Source organism: Hirundo rustica, chromosome 4 (genome assembly GCF_015227805.2).
Source record: "Hirundo rustica isolate bHirRus1 chromosome 4, bHirRus1.pri.v3, whole genome shotgun sequence".
Lineage (NCBI taxonomy): Eukaryota > Metazoa > Chordata > Aves > Passeriformes > Hirundinidae > Hirundo > Hirundo rustica.
In genome coordinates this window covers 33,587,158-33,608,495 of record NC_053453.1, presented here as the reverse complement: position 1 = coordinate 33,608,495, position 21,338 = coordinate 33,587,158, and the positions used below count along the sequence as shown (strand labels likewise).

Genomic DNA, 21,338 nt, shown 5'->3' with positions numbered 1-21,338 from the left:
ATAAGCTGTGTTCAGGTATCTATGGTTGCATATGAAGTTTCATTCAGGTAACGAGGAACATTCCTTGCTGTAAGACGGAAAACAAAGAGATATTTGAAGTTCGTCCTCTTTTTTTCCCCTACAAACGTAATCCTTTTAACCGAACTCTTAATACAGACAGTCAAAAAAATCTTAAATAAAAGACTAAATGTTTAAGAAACAAGCACTCAGAAGACATAACATCCTATGGAGAGATATTTTGGCAGCATGGAGTTTTGCTACAGTAGGAATTCAGCAAAAGCCTAATTACATCTACTCCGAGACTGGATACCCAGTGAAATTCTCCATGGGTACAAGGAAATTATATCCCTAGCAGACAGAAAGCAATTTTCTCTAATCTGAAAATAACAATGTAAAAAGAGGGTCAGCAAAGAAAAGGGACACAGAAGAAACAGTCAGTCTGATTAGAGAGGGGAAGGAAGCAAAATTGGTACAAGATGGCATAAACTACAGATCCCTGCTTGTGTGCTGATCAGATGGTATATCATCTTCAATTTTAGCATTAGTAAGACTATTTAGTTTTCACTGTAAAACAATCATGATACTCCACAATCACCAGCAAAGGGCTGCATTGACAGAGATTGATAAAACACCATTAAATTAATAAATTGAACCCTCCAGCAAAAAGGGATATGTAATTAAAGACTGCATACCAGAAAATACACATCACTGACTGTCTTGAAGCTATGCTAGCATTTGAAGGAAGTGTGAAGCACCATTAAATTCCTACAGCAATTAATCAATACACTCCATTTCCCCTCAGGGGAACAGAGCTGCCCTTAATTCTCCATTTCCATATTCTGTGAGAATGAGGGTAAGTACCCTAGGAGCCTACCACCACCCCATCCCACTCTTCCCCAGCCCTCTGTCAAAAGTAGGAGCAATGAGATTCAACACAGAAGTTCCTGAGTTTCTGAAATGGCAGCTGAACAGTGTCCAGGCTGGAGGGAAAGCCTTATCCAAGGTTATTTCACATCCCAGAGAAGTCTGTGCAATAAGTTACAGCACCATTGCAGCTCCATTGCTGACAAAGGTTGTCGCAAATATGAAAACGTATTAAATAAGCAGCCACAAAGATGTTTCAGCTTCTGCTATGTAGATCCATCTTAAAGTAGATCTCCACTCATGATCACAGACTACCTTTATTCTTCAGAAAAGAACTCCACTGCAGAGATAAAAAAACCATGAAAGTAACAACTCACTTTGGGCCTTGAACAAAATTCCTTTGATACTTTTGAAACTCAAAATACAAAATTTAATGAGTTGGTACTGTTTGAATAACTCAACCTGAAAGAATTAGGCTAATTTCAGTCATTCAGAGATTTTTCTTCATTTGTGGCCACCTGCACAACTTGCTGTCTTTTCAATGGGTTGTGTCTTCATCTGGATCTTAGTGAATGGCTCATTACTGTGTGATGCATTCGCTTTGCATCTCATATCTTCTGAAAGCATGTATTTAATGAACTTGTGTGTAATACTTCAGTTCTGTTTATTTTAAAATGCACCCCAATCTACAGATGATATATTCCTGAAGATGAAAAAAATCAAGACTATAGGAATGGCGAATGAAATCCAGAAAGTTTGAACTGCCAAACAGGACTGCTGAATATAAGAAGCAATTTGAGGGTTCTTACCTCAAGCTATCCTTGTGTGAGTAAGTTGGTGTAAGAGTAGCTAAGAGAATGAGTCGTTATTTCATGGCATGCTTGACAAAACACATCTGTGTTGTGCGACAACGGATCGGAAATGTCTTGCATTCTACTACAGCGCCATTAATAGACTTTGCCCTCAGGATCCAAGAGTGTTCAGGGAAAAAAATGTGAATACCACCGCCAGGGCACTCAACACAATTAGGTGGTAAGGGACTGTACCACCATCTGGCCAGCTTCTCAACACCAGGCACTGGCTTTTGGGTACTGAAGTACAGCAATTTGAACAAATTCATGACCCTCAACACATGTAGCAGTTTCCTCTGACAACTGAGGGCTCTTTATGGGACCTTGAATCGAGGAATTTAAAACAGTAGCCAAATTGAACCACCGGACCTTAGGGGGCTAATGGTACACATCGTGAAAATCTTTGCTTCACCATTTCACTGCCATGTAGTTCCAGTCTAAGATGGATTTTCTCTTTAAACACTTGAATTAAACAAATCCAAAATCTAGATGTATATAGACATTAACCTTTTTCTCTTCAGCATTCCTCAGATTTTACTTCTAGTTCCTTTTCAGCTTCTACAACCTTCAAAACTAGAGCTATGTGGAGAAATTTTAACATTCATAGGTTGCCATATTCCGTTAGCTTTTTGAATGTTTGTATTCTGCAGTGGAGTTTGTCATGCTTGTAACATAAACAAGTGTTGTTTTTCACATTCCTTTCTGATGAGAGTCAACTGATTGACTTCTAGCCTGGCCAGTGGGATGGAGAGGTAGTAATCTTGTTCTCCAATCCCTGGTCACTGTCCAGAATTTATATAAGCGAATTAATAGCAATAAAGTTGCTTTTTCTTCAGCATTCTTCTTAGAGTCAGAGAGTGTGGGAGTATCATTTTCTCTTCGTGTCCTCTAGTGACACTCAAAGGAGTCCACCATGCTCAGATTAGTAGTAGAAGGAATTTAAATTGGTAAGGTATATTGAAAACCATTTACTTGTTTTTATTGTTCAGGAGACACTGAAGAAATCCTGAAATTTGACCCACACAAATAGTTTAAATATTCACTGCTCACGTGACCTTTTGCAGTTGTTTCTTTATCAAGAGGATTATCAGTTATGATTCTTGGACTCGTGAGGAGTAAGAATTCCATATAATTCTTTGTAACTGCATGAACTGCTGGAATGAAATTTTAGATCTACTGTCACTTCTGCTGGTTTTTATAGCGTCACTTTGGAGTGATCCCTCCAAACTAAATGTACAAACTATTTAACTTAACTTTGTGGACTCAGAAAGCAAAAAACCCCAACCTGGGAGTCCTGGGATACAATGCAAATTGCACATAATCTTTTCAGGCACATTTTCATCAGGTCAGCTCTTCTTTTTGTCTTATTCCTCAAACCCTTAGTGTAGGATTCACAGCACTACATAACCATTAAAACCCTTCTTAGCTATTAGGAAATGGCAGTCCTAACATACCTTATGCTAGCAGTTTTCTTGGAAGCAACAGTTTCTTACAGCACAGTTGGAACTGCATTTGGAATACCTTTGCCTCTCCCGACATCAGTCTTTATGTACAGGCCAAAATAAGCATAATCTTGTTCAATCATCCTTAAATTTTCCAGTCACAGTAGGAAGAATTCTTGGAAATATTTTAGAACTCAGTAGCATGGAAGCTGCTCCTGAGTTTGCCCATTTCTTAGTGTCTATTACTAACATGCAGCATTTGCCAAAAAGCAACAGGATTTTATTTCTGTGGTTTTGCAAGTGTTTTGGTGAGGGCAGTAAGCCAAGAGAGAAACTGGTGATTCCAGCACACAGTGATCCTAAATCAAACTTAGTAATTGCTGTGAGAAAGACTTCTAGAAAACTCTCCATTGTATCACTCCTAGTGTAAGTTTCAGCCATGGTAAACCTAACAATAGAAATACACTCTCACAGCTTAAATATCCAAGAATAGTAAGTAAATAGCAGATGGGTCCTTTGAAAGCCACATCCTTATCTACAGGATTACAAACAGTTATGAAGACTGGTTATGTTTCTTTAGAATCATATTGCTCTCTAGAAGCTTATCTTTTAAACTGTTTATGCCATATGTTCACAGCCACTCAATGGGCTCATAATAATGTAGGAGAGTTTAGACTAAGGTTGGGAGAAGCTGGATGTGTTTCTTCTTATATAGCAAGGTGTTGTTGTGCATTAATTGGGTTTATATTGTATTTCATTTTTATATTGGAGTTTGTAATGGTTTCTTCTGTACCACCTGTTCCCTTGGAAAATGTATCACGAGGTTTGTCCCTGCTCGGCCCTGCCCATCCTCACACACTGGAATGTAACCCAACTCTGTTCCACTCTCACCTAATCTCTGATTGGGTAGTGGCTTGTCCCTGCCTCTAGCCCTGCCCCCCTGGGAAAAAGCCCTGGGACTGCCTGGGGAGCTCTCTCTTGCTCCGGGACTGGGACCAGGACGGGGAGTGGACTGAGCTCCCAATTCTGCGGGGGCAGGACCCCAGAATAAAGCCGTGATTCCCGCCGGACTAAGAACAGACTTTCCTTTTGCCATCGATGGACGCCTGCTCTCTCTAAAGAAAAAGGTTTGCCTCCCTGGGATCTTTTGGGACCCTGAAGGAAAATTCTTTTTGGCGTGGTTTCTCTCTCAAGCTAGCCAAGGCAAAAACGGAGCACGGGCTCTGAGGGAGAGAGAGAGACGCTTCAGCAAGGCAATTCAGTTTAATTTGTAACGTCTTCATCAGCAGGAAATGCTTCTGATAACTGGTAGAGTTATATATTCTACACACCAATCTAAGCGTGATGTAAAACACCACATAATTAGCAATCTCTAACATCTGGAGCTACAGTTGGCTTTCTGACTACAGACAGGCTCAGTTCTGTGCATCTCTCCAAGAAACACCAGGCAGATACAAGAGGCATTGTTCTGTGCCAGGAAAGCTGTTTCATGATCCCAGTCTCGAACCTGAGGGCTAAGCACGAAATCAGAGCATGCATTCTCCTCTCAGTATTAAACAACTGAATTGATCCATCTTCTCACTGACAGTAGATAATATCTTCTCCTAGGCGGATGTGGCATGTCATCTTTTTTTGCCAGTGGCTTAACCACTTCTTTTAACCAGTTTCCTCTATCACGATAAGACATCCTCTCTGGTTTCTTGCAATCCTGTCTTTCCTCCCTCAGTTTCACCTTTACCAAGGTCCTTTTGTGGTCCTGCTCAGGTCTGGATCTAAATAGAGCGGAGTTGACAATTTCTTCCACAAGCTGGACAGTGGAATGAGAGAACAATTAAAACACTAGTAACCTGCCTAATGTGTTAGGAATCCCTCCCTTGACTTCAAGATGTTTTGCTCCATTAGCACTAGAAATAGAACATAGCAAAAAACTCTTGGTGCCAATTTGTGTGGGACTGTAATAGGTGAAGTGTCAATAATTGGCTCCATAGATAAAATAATTCCCTTTGAACTCCCAAAGCCGGTAAGCAGCTGCAAAGTGAAATTCTACTAAAATTTTGGTACGTCTCAGCCTCCCTTAACATACAATTGCCACGAGTTTGGAAAAAACTCACACATTTACTTAGAAATGAACACATCAATAGCAGTATCTTTCTTCTGATGATGACCCAAGTAACACTCAACTATTTTAAGACTTCAAACTGCACACCACTACAATTTTTTAGGAGCTGCAGCCTCTTTTGTAAGAACCTCAGCTGATTGGTAAAGACTTCTGAGTTGTTTTCTGCAGTTTCTTGAAATCCTGCAGGAGTGCCAAGGGATCTCCTGCTGACAAGTTGAGAAACACTGCTCTAAATGATTGTTCTGCAGTTTTGCAGCTTCTTTAGAAATAAAGATCCTACTAGAGGAAAAACACAGCACTGAGATTACATTATTACAATGGTAAGACAAGGGAACAGGTTGTCCTGAAAATACGTGGACACCTCATCCCTGGAATCCATCCAAGGCCAGGCGCGATGGGGCTCTGAGCAATGCGGGATAGTGAGAGGTGTCCTTGGCCATGGCAGGGGGGTGGGTTCATGACCTTTCCAACCCAAAGCATTCCATGCCTCTATGATTACAGCAGATATTCAAGCTTCCTCTAACCCTTGGGTGCTGTGTACTACTGATGGGCTTCAGATCCTAAGCGTGGACAGTTGTGAATTTGGTCTAACAAGGTCCACCTGCAAGCACTGGACTACTTCCAGTCTCAGCTGAATGGAGTATGTTGGCATTGTACTGCAACCGCAGGACACTTCAGATTAAATGGGTGGATGATAAGTCACAGAAGCTGATGTTAGACAGACAATTCAGATTACCCACAGAAGTGCTCTTGTGTGACATATACTCCAGAACTAGACAGTATCAGTACACCAATGAGTAACACTTAGCTGTACAGTTGCACAGGCCTTTTAATTCCTGCATGAGAATGACCCCACGTATCATGCTGTGATCAGACAGAAGTGGCTACTACACCCCTTTGGTATGGCAGTGGTGTGAGTGCATTTCTACTGCTCAGCAGAACACGCTAGAGGGAACTGCACTCTCAGGAACTGGAAGGGATCCCTTTGGCTACATTTAACAAAAAAACATTGAAACTGTTTATGGTACACGTAGTACCATAAACTCGCAGTATTACACTGCTGCCATCTTTTGGCATTGACAAGTCTCAGCAGATTTTGAGGAATCAGGTAAGCTACGAGCAGGTTCCCATCTAAGGCCTGGTGTTCTGAACGTGCAGCTGTAACTACAGGTAAGAGAAGAGCAGAAACACAGAAAGGTATGGGCCAAGACTAAAAAGAAATGAAAGAAAGTAATTTTGATATCTGAAGTTAAAGATGAAATATATTACTATCAAGTATTTTCAAGAAAAAGTTCTCTGTTTTTTACCTTGAAATACACATTTTTATTCCACAGTCTTTAGCTTTATGATCACTTCATTGGAAACGAAATGCCAACCAAGTAAACAGTTCATATTTTCAAAACAAGCACCTACCAGAATATGCTAAACCTGGAAATTTTGTCATAATACTTTTGTATAGGCTCCCTAATAAATTACCCTGTACTGTACAGCCTCTGCTCTCTTTTCTTCAAACACAACTGATGTTCTTATGTTGCATTTTACCAAATTCACATGCTCAAAGATATTATCCATAAAAAAATTTTATCAGGTCACACAACAAGATAGAAATTGTGCAAATAGTAACAAAATTGTTGTCATCCGTGTACCATCCTATTATTTCAACAACCTCTGAAAATCATTAAGGATGGAGGGCCAAATGTAGCTCTTGGCCAAGCTTAGAACAATTCCATTGACTTTAAGAGGAATGCATCCGTCCTGTGAGGTTGAGCTTTTAAGTAAAAGCTGCCTCAGGTTAATGGAAATTACGCTGTCATCTATTCTAGATTTTCAAAATGGAAAACTTATCCTTTATCACTGGGCAAAAATGAATTTTCCAAAGTATTAATAAACTTTTGTCTCATCCATGCTTTGAAGTTTTGATACCATTCTAAAAGCCTCTTTCTCCTTTGAATCTTTTCTTGCAAGCTCATGGTTTTTTCTTTCTCTAGAATAGCAGGAAGCTCTTTCCAGTTTTTAATAAAGATAAATGGAGCCCCCATGGTTTTTAATAATTGCAGTGGAGCGCTGTGGTACATTGATGAATTTCCACAATCACCCGGTGTCATTACATCTTCTATAACAGGCAGAGATCCATATGAACAAGCTTCATAAATTCTGTAACATTCTGTATTTATTCCCACTGGGCACAAGGTCAAATCACTCTGCAGCAAGGCATCTTGATAGTTTTTGAAACTTGCATTTGTTTCTTGAGGCTGCCACCTAGGAAAGTAAAAGGGGTGAAAATTACTATTTTCCTCAAAGGCACTGCGATGGAAAAAATAGAGATATGCTTTAATTTCTATTATTTATAAAACTGAAAATGCTATCAGTGTAAAAATTTTGTATTACACACACAGTCAAATGACTTTTACTTTTAGTCTTAACTGCTCTTAAAAGTCTTCTAAAAATTTATTGAAAATGTCACTGTTAAAAATAGATTGTAATATGTGGCCCTTTCCGGAAATTATTAACACTTAGAAGCGTAAGAAACAAATTGAAATGCCACTTCAAATCTTCTGCTTGACTTGGATGATGCATATGTCAATTTACTTCACAGCACAGCTTAGAAACAGGCAAAAAGGGAGACAGGAGACACTCAATGCATTTTTTAATTACTTTTTTGGCCTCAAAAGAGGTTTGCTCTTCAAAAGCTAGGACGCAGAGCAATTCATTTAACCTGAATTCATCTACTTCAAGAGCCTCAGTACGCCTGGGAGATGTCACAGATGCAATCCATCTTCTTGAGTCTCTTCATCAGGGAGCTAAGGTCTACCTAAGCACCACTGTGCCTGCTATCCAACATTTTATAAGTGTTGCTTTACAAAGTTAAGACATACAATCAGAACCCTACTCTTGTTAGTCAAAAACAACTGTGCTGTACAGATTAAATCCACTTTCATGGAGAAAACAAAATATGGCTGTCTTCTTTCTTCTACTAAAGACATTACACTCCACAAAATACAGGACAACTGTTTCTTCTCATAATCAAATATTTGTAGGAAAAAACCAGATGGTCTTTGATAGTTATATATATAGGAGACATTTCTATACTAGATTTAAAAAAATGCCTTATCTAAAATGTAACAGAAAGGCTGTTATGTTATGATGACCTAAATAAAGTGTCTCTGCAATATTCCCGGACTTAATGACTGATTACTTTTATTTGTACTACTTTTTAACACTCAAGAAAAGATTGGTAATAATGAACCAAAAAACTCTGAATATTTTCATGAAGTAAGTTAAAGCCTTACTGTTCTCTGGCTGCAATCCAGCAAAGTTTGTCAAGTCCATCCTGTTTCAGAATTTCGATTAGGGTTTCTCTAGAAGAATTCTTATAAACTGTTCCTAAGAAATTACATAGATATGATCTTGGATCATGTAGCATTGACCAGCTAGGTTCCACAACTGGAAAACTTCTGTAGCTGTAAAAACAATGTGTAAGTTAGACAACTACATCAAAGGAAAAACTTTGCAGCATTTCATTTTCAGTGCATCATATTTTAAGACTAAAACCACCTAGTTGTTGCCAATCCACATCTATACATACAGACCCAAAAGTAAACCAATTCAAGTCCTGTCCTAAAAGTGTCTTTATTTCCTTTGCCCCCATCAGTCCCTTCACAAAGTTTCCAGAATACTTAAATCTTCTTTCAACATCAGAAGTATTATATGTGCATATTACAGAATGTCCTTGACTAAGGTGCTTGTCCAAAGAAGTTGGAAATTTCTTTGGTTGTCTTGATGCAGCCACAAGTTTTGACTGAAATGGCCAGTTTAACAATAACTATGGCACATTAAGTCTCACCTTAACCTCTGTATATGCTTATCTAGTGAAAATACCACTGATAACCTCTCAAAGAAAAATCTCACTTTGATCTGAGTGAACTTCAATAATCTAATCTTTTGGCTCTTAAATAGCTTCTTGTGCATTATTTGATGGGGCAGCCCTTTCCTCACTCTCCTCCTGCATGATGGATGTTAATTCACTTAATTTCTAATAACCATTTGCCCCTTCCTGACAAATATTTTTGCATCATTCTACATCTTTGTTTTCTCTCTTTAGTTGGAAAATCTGGCACATTTTCATGCCTTTAACCCTGTTTTTTTACAGCCACTGTATGCAAGGGCTGGAACCCACATTTTGATACCAAACTTATCTTTCTCCACCCAGCTTTGCACCCTAGTTTATTGTTGTAAGTGTTGCTACTTTCTCTTACCTGTCATCTTAATCTCTGTATCTCAAAACTCAACATCTTTCCACTTAGGAACTTCCAATGCCATCAATTCTTTGACACCATCAAGAGTCCAAATATAGTGTATTTCAGAAACACTATGAACAAATTCAAGCTGTATATAAAAAGCTCTATACAGTTTTCCAGCCCTTTGAGACAACTGGATCAATACCAGAATATTCAAATTGAATTCAAGTTCAAGATATGAAAATAATCCTGTATTCCTTTCAGTGTCTATTACCCTGGTAAGTAGCTAAACCACTATCAACTCTGTTAATAAGACGTGAAAGTGCATCTAGCCAAACCAAACCTTTATTTAGTCCACATAAATACTTTGAGCACTTAAGTATAACAAAAATGTTCTTTTTAAACAAGCAGTTAAGCTAGCTTACACTGCTGTGATACTGGATTATAACAACTCCAAACAGAAGTCTTTTGAGCCATAATGAAGGCTAAATAAAAGTCCTCTTTCCTTTCCTGAACAAATAGTACCCGCAACTAGTAAGAGATATTTAGTTACATAAATGTCTTTTGAAACTCCATGTAACTGGTACATATTACATCAGCAGTTATGATAAATCTCAAGAGCAAATCAACTGAAGAATGAACAGGAAACCTCAGAAGACACAGGTTCATCTTCCTTAAGTTTCCTAAACATTAGTATTCTTTTCCTGTTATAATTTTTATTGCTAAATGCAACTTTCAAAGATTCCAATGCCCGATTTAGAAAATGACTGATAGGATCATGTTCAGCAGTTTACTTATTACAATTGTTTTGGGCACCAGCAGTAACACTCAGTCATATTTTCCATACCTCCTGCACGATAATTAAACAATCAATTGCAACTTGTGTCTATAGCACTTACGTAGCTACTCCTAAAGGCCACTGGAAAATGTCTTGTTCGTTTACGAACGCACAGTCGTAGGTAACAAAGAGCACATTTACAAATCCCCCGTTTCGTTTCAGGTAGGGCTGAATCCAGGCGTTGTTGCACTGCTCGTTCCCGAGCAGCACCACTGCCACGTGCTGGATTTTGCGGGTCTCCATCAGCGTCTGTGCGTAGTGCAGCCACTGCGTGGCGTAGGCGATCTTCGCCGGCTCCCTCCCGTTCAGCACCAGCACCACATGCTCCGCTTCCACCGAGAAGTAGCCGGGAACTACAGATGGGCCAGTGAGGAAGCTGAGAAAACCAAAATACAACGCTCAACAAAGCAAGACTTCATAAAACAGATTATACACTTCAATCCTCTAGCTAGTCTTACTACACAGTATGCACTGCAGAGATGATTTTTTCTTCAAGACAGTAAATGCAAAATTACTGTGCAACTATAACCACTCATGTTGTTACTATCTACTGCTTAGCACAAGAGTAAAGCTGCTTTCATTTTTATTCAGGAAAAAGGTAATTAACTTAAATAAAGTATTTTGTCAATAAATCAGAACTGGTACCATACTCAAACCTCAAAACGTGTGTATATCAACCACCTTTCAAAAAAGAGTGCACCTTGAGGATCACTAAAGGTTAAACATTTTATTAATTCCAGTAATAATGAATGCTGTATTAGAACAAGAGAGAGACACTCCCAAAAACGTGAAGACTACATTAAATCTGGTATCATTGAGAGTGACAGTTAGCTAGTCTTGTGTACTACTTTTCTCAGTATTTTGGTTGTTTCTACTGAGTAGAATCAGTAACACAAGAAACATCTATGTAAATGTAAACTTAGGCTGATTGTGTGACCCAGGTCAAACCTGAGGTTCTGATAAAAGGCAGTAAGCACAAACATTTTTGTTGTAAAATGGCATTTCTAGATCTTGCACAATGCATTTAACAAAAGAATTTCAGTCACCTAGCAAAATCATGACATCTTTAATCATTTGCAAGTATCTGACAAAAGCTATTTATGAACCACAATGAAATAAATCAGTATTTACCAGCTCCTGCTCTTCAGTTACCTGGTGTGTTAACAGATAATCGACTGAATGCAAAGAGGTAGATGTTACACAGCTTGGGAAAAAGTGAAGGGGAGAAAACACTATTTTTTTTTTTCTAGGAGTCAGTTAAGTGCAAGTTTTCTAAGTATGCTGCATCACTAGTTTTTCAGCTACCAGAAAACCTTAATTTAGAATGAGTTTTAACTCATGAACTGCTGAGACTAACAGCTAGTTTCAGTTCAAATATACTTAATGAGGAAAAAAACCCCTCACAACAAAAGCTGTAAAAAGTACTCCAGTGAGGTTATCTCAAGCAGACTGACTTTAGACAAATGTGTTCTAAACCTGAGTTAAGCTGACATGCTGCTGGCTTGGTGGGAGTGATGTATTTTGAAGCCAGGATTCTAAGACTCATGACTTAGCATCAAGACTTCTAATACATTATTAAGTCAGATCAAGACTTAAATCCAAAGTTTAACAGACAATGAGAACAGAATCATTGGGATTCATAAGAGAGAATACCTTGGGCTTTGGAAAGGCTAAGATAGGGACTAAGTATGTGCAAGGTCCAGTGATCACCTTGCAAAGAGGCTTGGGGAGAAAGGGTGTTTTATGTGACACAACACTTCAAGGGTGACAGCTTTACAGCAATAACAAGATGTGCAGGTTAGGAAGCAATGACCTATGTATAGAAATATATGAAATTGAACAGCATAAAATTACAGTGGGGGGGGGAAAAAAAGTAACATGGTGCAAGTCTCATAAGTTCCATACTTTAATAATTAAAACCTGTGCTAGAGTTGTACTATTAACTCCCAATCAGAATGCAATTGGGATTGGGAAACGGAAGAGAGATTTCAGAAGCTGCAAAATTAAGGGAGTAGTCCCAACAGTACTAACTACTCATGTGAAAGCTAGATCAAAGATAATATGGGAAGGTTACATTTTTTGGGCTAAATACGTGACTTGCTGTCTACAAAGTCCTTCGTTTTCCTTATTAGTCATAGATGGTCATACAAAAAGGTGCTATTTTAGATTGGGTCTTTCAGTGCCTATTCTGAAGGTGTTAGACAGCCATTCCGTAAAAGCAGTGATTGAATTTAATACTTGCAGCAGCAGAGATCATAATAAATACATCCAACACAGACATATTCAATATGCAGTAAATGAATTACATAAAAATGAGAAAATCAAGGAAAGAACTTGGAAAGGAGCAGTCCAAATCACAAGAAGCTTTTAAGGACTTTGCAGTCAAGGACTGTTCAAAAACTATGTATAAGAAGCCTAAGCACACTTTATGCTTCAACCCAAAAAGTAAACAACACAGATCCCCCCAACCCCATATAGCTTAACAGAAAAGGGAGATTCCCACACCTAACTCGTTCACTTCAGCAAGAAATAAAAGGCTGAACACCAGAAATACTGTATCAAATGGAGGATTTGAACGTGGATGGCATTCACTTGAGAGTTTTGAAGAACACAAACAAGGAATTGCAGACTTGCTGGCAGAGGCATGCAGCTGTCATTATGAAAAAACACTATGCTTGCTAAGTGGTTCACCATCTTTTATAGACTCCCATCTACAAAAACAACTTGAGAGGACTCTGAAGAACAGTCAGTATTAATTCCCTCTATGAAAGAATCTGCAATAAACAGTAAGATCACAGAATCTTATCAATAGGTAAGATCACTGATCACATAGATGGATAAGTACTGCTGGAAATGAGTTATCCTGTTTCACTAATCTGATGAAGATCTATGAGCTTGTCAATAATAACACAGGTAAAGAGGATCCAGTGGACGTAGTGTTTTTGGATTTTCAAAAAAGCTTTACTACAGGGTCTTACTAAAATTAACTTGCCAGAAGCTATCCCAGGTAGAATCCTTTGATAGACAGAAACCTCTCCTGGTTGACTGAGGCAAGGCAGCACTTAAGGTTTATAAAATAGAGTGTGACTTGGTGGAATAGAAATTTAGGAAAGCTCTTACCAAATAAGAGGTAAGAAGTTTGGCACTCTGTGCTCTACAACATCTTCCTAGATGACAGGAGAGAAGGGTGTGAATTGCTTCAAGACAGAGAAAGTGTTAAATCCTGCTCTCTTCCTTTTTGTATGAGTGGGCCAAGTTGTTTCGAAAATCCACAGCTATGAAGTTTCTTATCCACTCCTCTTTAAATAAACATCCCTGAATTTTATGAAGAAGCTGATACGTTATGTATTTTTTAAGCTACTTTGGTGAAAACATGAACCCATCAAAATTTCTAATAGAGATGTGTATTTTCCATCATAAATATACAAAATGGGCTTATTCATGCAACTGTGTTCAAGTGGCATTTTGGCATTTTTGGGTCTTTAGATTTGGTATTCTTTAAAAACATTCACCAGAGGTCTATTTTTTAACAGTAATTAGACTTACCACAGAAAACTGCAGAACAGCACATATTCTCCAAATATGTCACCTCAGCTAGTTCCCTCTAGCCTCATCTAGTAATCAAATGGAGATAATTTACCTCAGCCAGGCAGTAAACAATTCTAGAAAATCTTATAACCAGTGAGAAGCCAAAATCACATAGTTCTTCTTCACAACATAAACTAGTATTTCTGAATAGAGTAGAAAGTAGCTATTTCAGAAGTTTAATTGTTAAAATAACAATTATATTGCATATTTTCTATACTTTGCACAAGTTTCTACCAGCCTGTCAAAAATTAACCATTGTTATGCTGGTACTAAACTTAAGCTTTGTATTCTAGCTAGCATCTAAGTTGAAATTAAAATAGGAACTTGATTATCCCTGGCTCATCTCGATATAACAAGAAGATAACTTAATGCCAAGTATAGGAGTCTTTCTTTGAGAGATGCACACTCTAAGGAAATATGTGAGGTTATTAACCATCTGAAACAGGCACACTAGAAAGAAAATAACCATAATCAGTCAAGTGAAGACTCATTAAGTACAGCAATTTATTTTCATGTTATAAATGTGGAAAGCAAGAGCTTGAAGAAATTCTCATGCCAATACCAGGATGATAAACTATCATGGCAGAGTATCATGGATTTCTGTAGTTTCTAAGATTTTAACTCTGGAAACAACAAAGTCTTCTGCCACTAAGACTGCACAGTAGGCACTGGTCCAATATTCAAAGAAAGGACTGTATCCTTTCTCTATATTTGTGATTTGAAAGCTCTATTACTCTGTCATGGAGACTACCAAGATGCAGTAGCATCATTCATAGTTGATTCTCTAAACTTGTAAGATCACCTTTATTTGCAGACAAGGAATACAGCTTTTTCTGTTAAGGAGTATATAAATTAATCTGTTTCTTCTGAAAAGACTCTATGGCCTGTACCATGTTCACTGTTAAAATACTTTGATAAACTATTCAAAATTATTTTAGCCATGATTTAGTCAAAGTTTTGTGATCATTTAAAACCTCCTTTCAACTCACAATCACATGTACTTCAAACACTATCTTCAAATATTTCAACTAGAACCACATCTTGTGCAAGGAAAAAATAGCCTTCTGAAGCAACACGTTTCAGAAGTTAAACTCACTTAACTGTGTCATTTATGTATTAAAATAAAACTTTTTTAACAGGCAGGTCCTGATGCAAGTGACTGAATGTTGCAGGAGATCTACTTCTGCAGACCAGCTAACTGGCCAAATAAACAAAAAAATCCTTCAGCTTTCACTGTATCTTTGCAGAAAGCATTAAAATGATATTAAACAGGGACTCAAGAGAAATGCTCCACCATTCATTGAATAACATAAAACATCTGACAACAGTTTTAAAACATACATGATCACAGATCAAACACCACTGTTAAAGCAAACAGTGCATTAAGCGTAATCTTCCTTTCCATACGAAATTTTGGTTTGCAAATCAAGTAACTAAGCAGAAGCTAGGTCTCACAGATAGCCTTTGTTATAAACACAAGCAAATTATGGTTTTGACACATTCCTATTTATGAACGAATGAGCCAAGTCCCTTTTCCCTGAATATAGCAGAAACCAAACAGCAGAGACATCTTCCTGCCTCTTATATGCATGCTTCATTTCATCAACTATGAGCCCCCGAGGCCCAGTTCTTCACACTCTTCTCGGGGTTATATCCTGACCCTGCCACTGAGGCCTCTTGGCTGCTCTTTCTCTCAGCATTGGTAAGTTTTTTCCATACTTTTTTTAATAACACAAACCATCATAAACCAGATTAAATGATTCCCTAGTTTTCTAATTTTTAACAGCGGCATGTTTGGTCTAGAATTGGTGAGATTTATCAAGTATGTGTTTCTGTGTATAAACTGTAATTTTGAATCAGAAGCTGTGTGCATATTCCGTAGTTACCAAAACATTACAAAATTAAAGTACTTGCAACTGTATTAAAATAACCACAACTCTAAGATAGGCAAAATAATGCCTGAGCAGTGCATCATTTAACTTTCCGATGCAATGTTAAAGTTTACACAATGGAAATCAACATCGTGAACAATACCTGAAGTATGTTTTTCCTGCTTTTTGGCTTCCTTCTCTCCACTGTGCAGTCATATCACCTGGCTCAAGGTGCCCTCCAAAAATATGTTCCCAAAGGTAAAGACCTACATAAATAAAGACGTTATGGGAATTTTGAATGTACAGATCTTGCCTACTCTACGCTCCTAAAGAAAATATTTCTGGGAAATGAAAAAGCATCACAACATAAGAACTTGGGAAAGAAATGTCAGGATTCTTGCATAACATGACTTGGAATTAGTTAAAATGAATTTTTCCCACACTGGCATTTAAAAAGACTCTTTGGCTGACAAAATATCAGCAGATGAAGATATACACTACTGCTTCTGATAGCAACTCTTTCCAGCACACTAAAAATGAGCAAATATTAATTGGCATTTTAAGGACAATAACATTTCTCTTAAGCTTTTGTAAAATGCACCAATTTTTATGATGGTAATATATCAGGTAATACACTTATGTGCTCTACAGTGCTACATGAAAGTTCAACTATAAGCCCAGCATTTACAAAAAAAGTTAAAGTAAGAACAGTGGTTATGTCTTCAGCAGTAGTTAAAGAGCTTGAGAAGACCTTGACTCCCAGTTAGTGTAGAGGGGAAACTCAGTATCTTCCACAACAGAATTTCCAAGTTCACCAGTGGCAGTAGTACTACAGTACACGGTAATAGAGAAAATTTTTATTTCTCATTGTGCGATGCCTTATTTCACAAAGTGTAAACGTGACAAAAATAAATAATCTGGTTAGGCAAGTAAGAGGCCTCTCCTTGTGTCATACTGTAAACTAGATCAAATTTAAAAAGTAACTGTGTTTCTTTGCCATTTGAGATATTTTCCTTGACAGATGCAGAAAAACAGCCTTGAAAGGAACTGATATAGAGAAACTGGAGTTCAACTACTCTTATATTGCTATGAGTTTGAGTAACAGCTAGCATTTCCTTAATACTCCTCATGTACAGATATACATGCTGTTGGATCATACACATGAATTTTAGTCACCAGGAAACAGAGAAAAGTGCTATACCAGCAAGGTTAAATAACCAACAGACATTGACTACAGCTGCTTACCAATTGCTGCTTTACCCCAAATCTGTACTCTAAGACTGGTCTGTTCTAGGTGAGACCTCGCATATTTTATCATTTTAATATTAGTCTCATATCTCTGCTGAGAAGCAGCCAGCTCGTTTTTCTCGTCCGCACCCCACGGATTCCACTCTTCATTTCCCAAAGCAACATGATCCGTGAAACCTAAAAGCGTGATTTACATTAAAAAAAAAAAAAAAAAATCAAATTCACAGTTTTAGGAAAACTAACGCATTTTCTCAACTTCGTAATTTCACGCAGCACTGACAACCATCCCTCAGCCCTGGGCCGAGCACACCACCACCGCCCCCACAACCACCGCCGCCGGCTGCTCCCCCACGGGCCGCGCGGTGCCACCCGAGGCCCTGCGGCCAGCGCAGGCCCGGCGGGGAGCGGTGAGGCGCCGGCCCCGCTCTCCCCCCGAGGCCGCCACCAGGCCCCGCCCGCCGGGCCGGCGCCGCAGCTAACCCGCCGGCCGCGGACAGGCCGGGCTGGGCGGCTGGGAGCGGCCCCGCCGCCGCGCTCACCTCGCGGGCCGCGGCGGTCCCGGTGCGGGCGAGGGGCGGCCGGGCGGCGCGGCCGCAGGAACACGCTGTAGGCCGCGTAGAGGGAGAAGAGGCCGTACGCGACTACCAGGGCGGAGCAGAGCCGCCTGCGAGCGCTCCGCATCCCGCCCGGCGTGGGCGGAAGGCCCGGCCGGGGGCGCCGGGAGGCGGCGGCGGGAGCAGACTCCGCCCGCCGGCCTGCGCTGCGGCCGCCGCCGAGGAGGCTCGGGGGCGCCCGTGCCGGGGCCTGCCCCTGGCCGCAGCCCCCAGGGCGCTGCCGTGCCGTGATGGGTAACCAGGTTGTGAACGGAGAGGTGAACACAGTCAGGCTATGGGAATGGGGGAAAGCTAGGATAGATCAGTGACTCACGATCCTTAGAAAGACTATCCACGAGTCCTTCTTAAGGCTACGTGCTGCAGCTTCTGTAAAGCCTCTTCCAGCCTGTAGACAAACGCCGTGGCCCTAATTGTAGCCAAAAGCACAGCGACCTACACCTACCCAAAGGAGTCTAGAACAGTACAGATTGTAATGCACTGCACAACCCTACAGCCTCCTCTGGGTCTGAGTGGTTTTTTTCAATCTTTTACCCTTACGAGCACTAAACCTTGCTCTAACCATGACCTAAAATTAATTCAATTCACCACTGCTTGTTTCCAACTGAAATCTATTTGTCTTAGAAGGCCTTCTGAAATAGGCTTACAGTCATCCTACTGCCAAATCCTTAATCTAATTTAATTGTTTATACACTTGCTGAACTGTAAGTCTAGCCTGATGACCCACAGTGGCAGCAGTCACAGGATGGTTGGGGTGGGATGAAACCTTCAATATCACTGAATTCCAACCCCCCCCGCCACAGGCAGCGGTACTTCCCACTAGTCCAGGTTGCTCAAAGCCCTGGATCACTTCCAAGAATGGGACATTCACGACTTCTCTGTCTTGCTACACTCATAATGAACACTGCCCCGTGTCATGTCACTACTAACCCTGGTAAAAAGTATTTCTTTTCAGCTCCTTTTATGTATTGAAACTCTACTCATTAAAACCCTACATATAATGCAAGTAACACTCGTCAATATTACTGGTAATCTGTTGCAAAATTGCAGCTCAATACACTTATTCCTGTTAGGCATCACGGCCACTTTGCTTTGGCTGTAGTGATTTATAATTTTAGGAAAGAGCTGCATCTGATAAATTCTTTCAAAATGAAGACTGAGCTTTTCTTGCCTTTCTAGCTTAGTGCATCTGTGTGAATTCACAATGAAGTGGCGCAGTCACAAACTTTTGGAAGACCAGCAATATGATATCTGTCGTGGTCAATATTAAACTATTATCAGTTTTAACTGCAGTCTGTTTTCTAGACTAAATCAGTAACTATATCTGTGTGCGCTGAGTCGCTAAAATGTAAAGAAAATCTTTGCACAAATACTTTAATTTATAGAATATGATAATGAAAGTATGATAAACATAGAACCAAAGGGAAATAAGATGGTAGTAAAAATTGATGACAAAGGGCAAAGAAGAATGAAAAATGTTTAATCATTTGGAAACATAGGCTGTCTGTTGCACAACTTCAGTACTTTGGATGATGGTTAGAAAGTTCTTTTCACACAGATGCAGTTTATTTCTTATAAAAGTGACAGAAGAGACTTGAAAAGGTCAAAGAGGATTAATCTGAGAAGAGTTTAGATTATAGATCATCTCAAAAATAGTGTGAAAAGTCTGCATTTGATTGTGTGCATTTCAATAAGAAATGAAAAAGTGAATGTGATTTGAAATTGCAGTGATTATTGCTGAGCAGGTCTTTCACAATACTGATGATAATGCAGTCTTATTTGTAGCAGAGAAGAAAGATATACTAATCAAAGTGAGGTAAACAGGCAATATCAAAGTCTTAGAACAACTGTAGTAGATGGCAATGCCTGACCATTTGGAAAGAAATACAAATCCAGAATTGAAAATGTGTGAGAAGGAAGAGCATATACATTCGAGCATAGCATCTTAATCTTATATTTCCTACCCTTACTAACTCATTGTGCATTTTGCAAGCTGCATTGGCTCATTTCATGTGCAAAATATGATGTAAAAAGCTATACATAATGTAAAAAAGGATATTAATTTAAAAAAAATTTATATTCTTTTCCAGCCAGTTCAGGACAGAATCAAATCACTGCTTTTCCTGAGATGCAAACTCAAATAGTATAGAAACTAGTGGGAATTAAGAATATAATGTTAAGAATATACTAAGGGGGTGTGTGTGTATCTGTGAGGGGCTGGACTTAATGCCTACATAAATTATGATAGTGGAGCAGGAGCTTAGGGGCTCCCTAGCATAGGGACTATGGAAGTAGTCTATACAGAAAACTTACAGAAAACTCACAGAAACATTAAATTGTAAGAACACCTTGTCCATGGTATTCCCTGAAATCATGGAAAAACGTGCAGCGGAATTTCATGCACAGTGCCTGTAGGGGCCTGCAAAGCCCAGGAAGTACTCCTTCCTAGCACTCTATAACAAATTTCTAATTTGTTGTGGAAGACCAAAAGCCAAGGTTTATGTCAAAAGAAGGGAGGAGACATCCCTGGATCAGTGATGTCTTGGACCTCTGTCAAAGGCAAGATCATTATATGTCTGTATGGCATTAAGAAGCAGACATGCCCTGCAGCATAGGATAGGGTGAAAAGTCCAACAGCTGCCGCTAATTAGATCTGGAAAAATCCTAAACCCAGATCTGATAAATCAGGAGGCTTCGATCCTTTCTTAGTTCTGACAGCTTGCTGTATGATCTTCTGGCAGATTATCTTGTCTCATGGGGCTCCAACTGACCTCCTGTAAAATATACAAGACTGAGCATCTTGGACTGTTAGGAATCCTAACTGATACAAAATAGTTGAAGTTATCTTTGAATGAAAGTTACTTAATGAAGACAGAAAGAGTTCTAACACAAAAGGTGAGGCTATTTAATAACAAGAATTTTGAGCAGTAAACAAGCTGTACAAGTTAGTTTCAGTGTAAGGCATTGTAATGGTTTTAATTTAATAAAACCGGGCAGAAACACCAATTAAAGTAGGGGTTCTATTATAAATTTTCTTTTTGTGGGAGGGAGAGAATAGGAGGGGAAAAAAAAAAAAAGAAAAAAGAGAAAAAAGGAAAAAAACAGGCTTAAGCTTAAAAATGAACAAAAATAGTTTTATTAACACACACTAAAGGAATAGAAAAAAAGAAAGCTGGAAAAAAAAACTAAAACAGAATGAAACTTCAAAAACACGATTCTTTCCTCTTACAAACTATTAACTTTCTTTTTGAACAACATAGAAAGACACAACTTAGGATTTTCAGTCAGTTTCACTACTTAGACATAACCACTCATTACTTTAGGAGAAGAGTCTTTCTAAGATCTTTTTATGAAGACATTTGCTACAAGACAAAATAGTCCAGTGCTCTCTCTGTTACACATATGCTGCTGCCTGGAGTTTTTGCAGACTGTGATGTTCTATCAGCAAAGCTTCTCAGTGTATCTGAGGTATTATTTACAAATACTTCTTCTAGTCTAAAATCATCTTTGTCTCAAAGGCTGAGACCTCCTTTTAACCCAGGAGCAGGGGCTTTAAAGTTCCTAAATAAATCTCAATTACATCAGTCCTTAATTTTGATTAGAATAGCATTCTACCCAACAATACTAAGATGCTGCAAAGAACAGTTCATTTCTCCATAATTTACCTT

The 21,338-nt window shown here is 39.0% G+C and overlaps 1 protein-coding gene across 2 annotated transcripts; it reads right to left on the bottom strand.

The window, feature by feature from the left end:
- Positions 1-6,575: 6,575 nt before the first annotated feature.
- RXYLT1 (ribitol xylosyltransferase 1) lies at positions 6,576-17,772 on the bottom strand. Of its 2 annotated transcripts, none has more exons than XM_040063230.1 (6): positions 17,599-17,772; positions 17,057-17,236; positions 15,975-16,077; positions 10,414-10,728; positions 8,567-8,737; positions 6,576-7,535 (listed from the first exon to the last, which is right to left on the bottom strand). In XM_040063230.1, exons 1-6 carry the CDS (start codon positions 17,738-17,740, stop codon positions 7,118-7,120), a joined length of 1,329 nt encoding a protein of 442 aa, XP_039919164.1. In that variant the 5' UTR covers positions 17,741-17,772; the 3' UTR covers positions 6,576-7,117. The 2 variants fall into 2 exon arrangements, with proteins under 2 accessions (XP_039919164.1, XP_039919165.1); XM_040063231.2 differs by lacking the exon at positions 17,599-17,772 and adding an exon at positions 13,899-13,966 and having other exon boundaries at positions 17,057-17,074.
- Between the last annotated feature and the right edge of the window lie 3,566 nt (positions 17,773-21,338).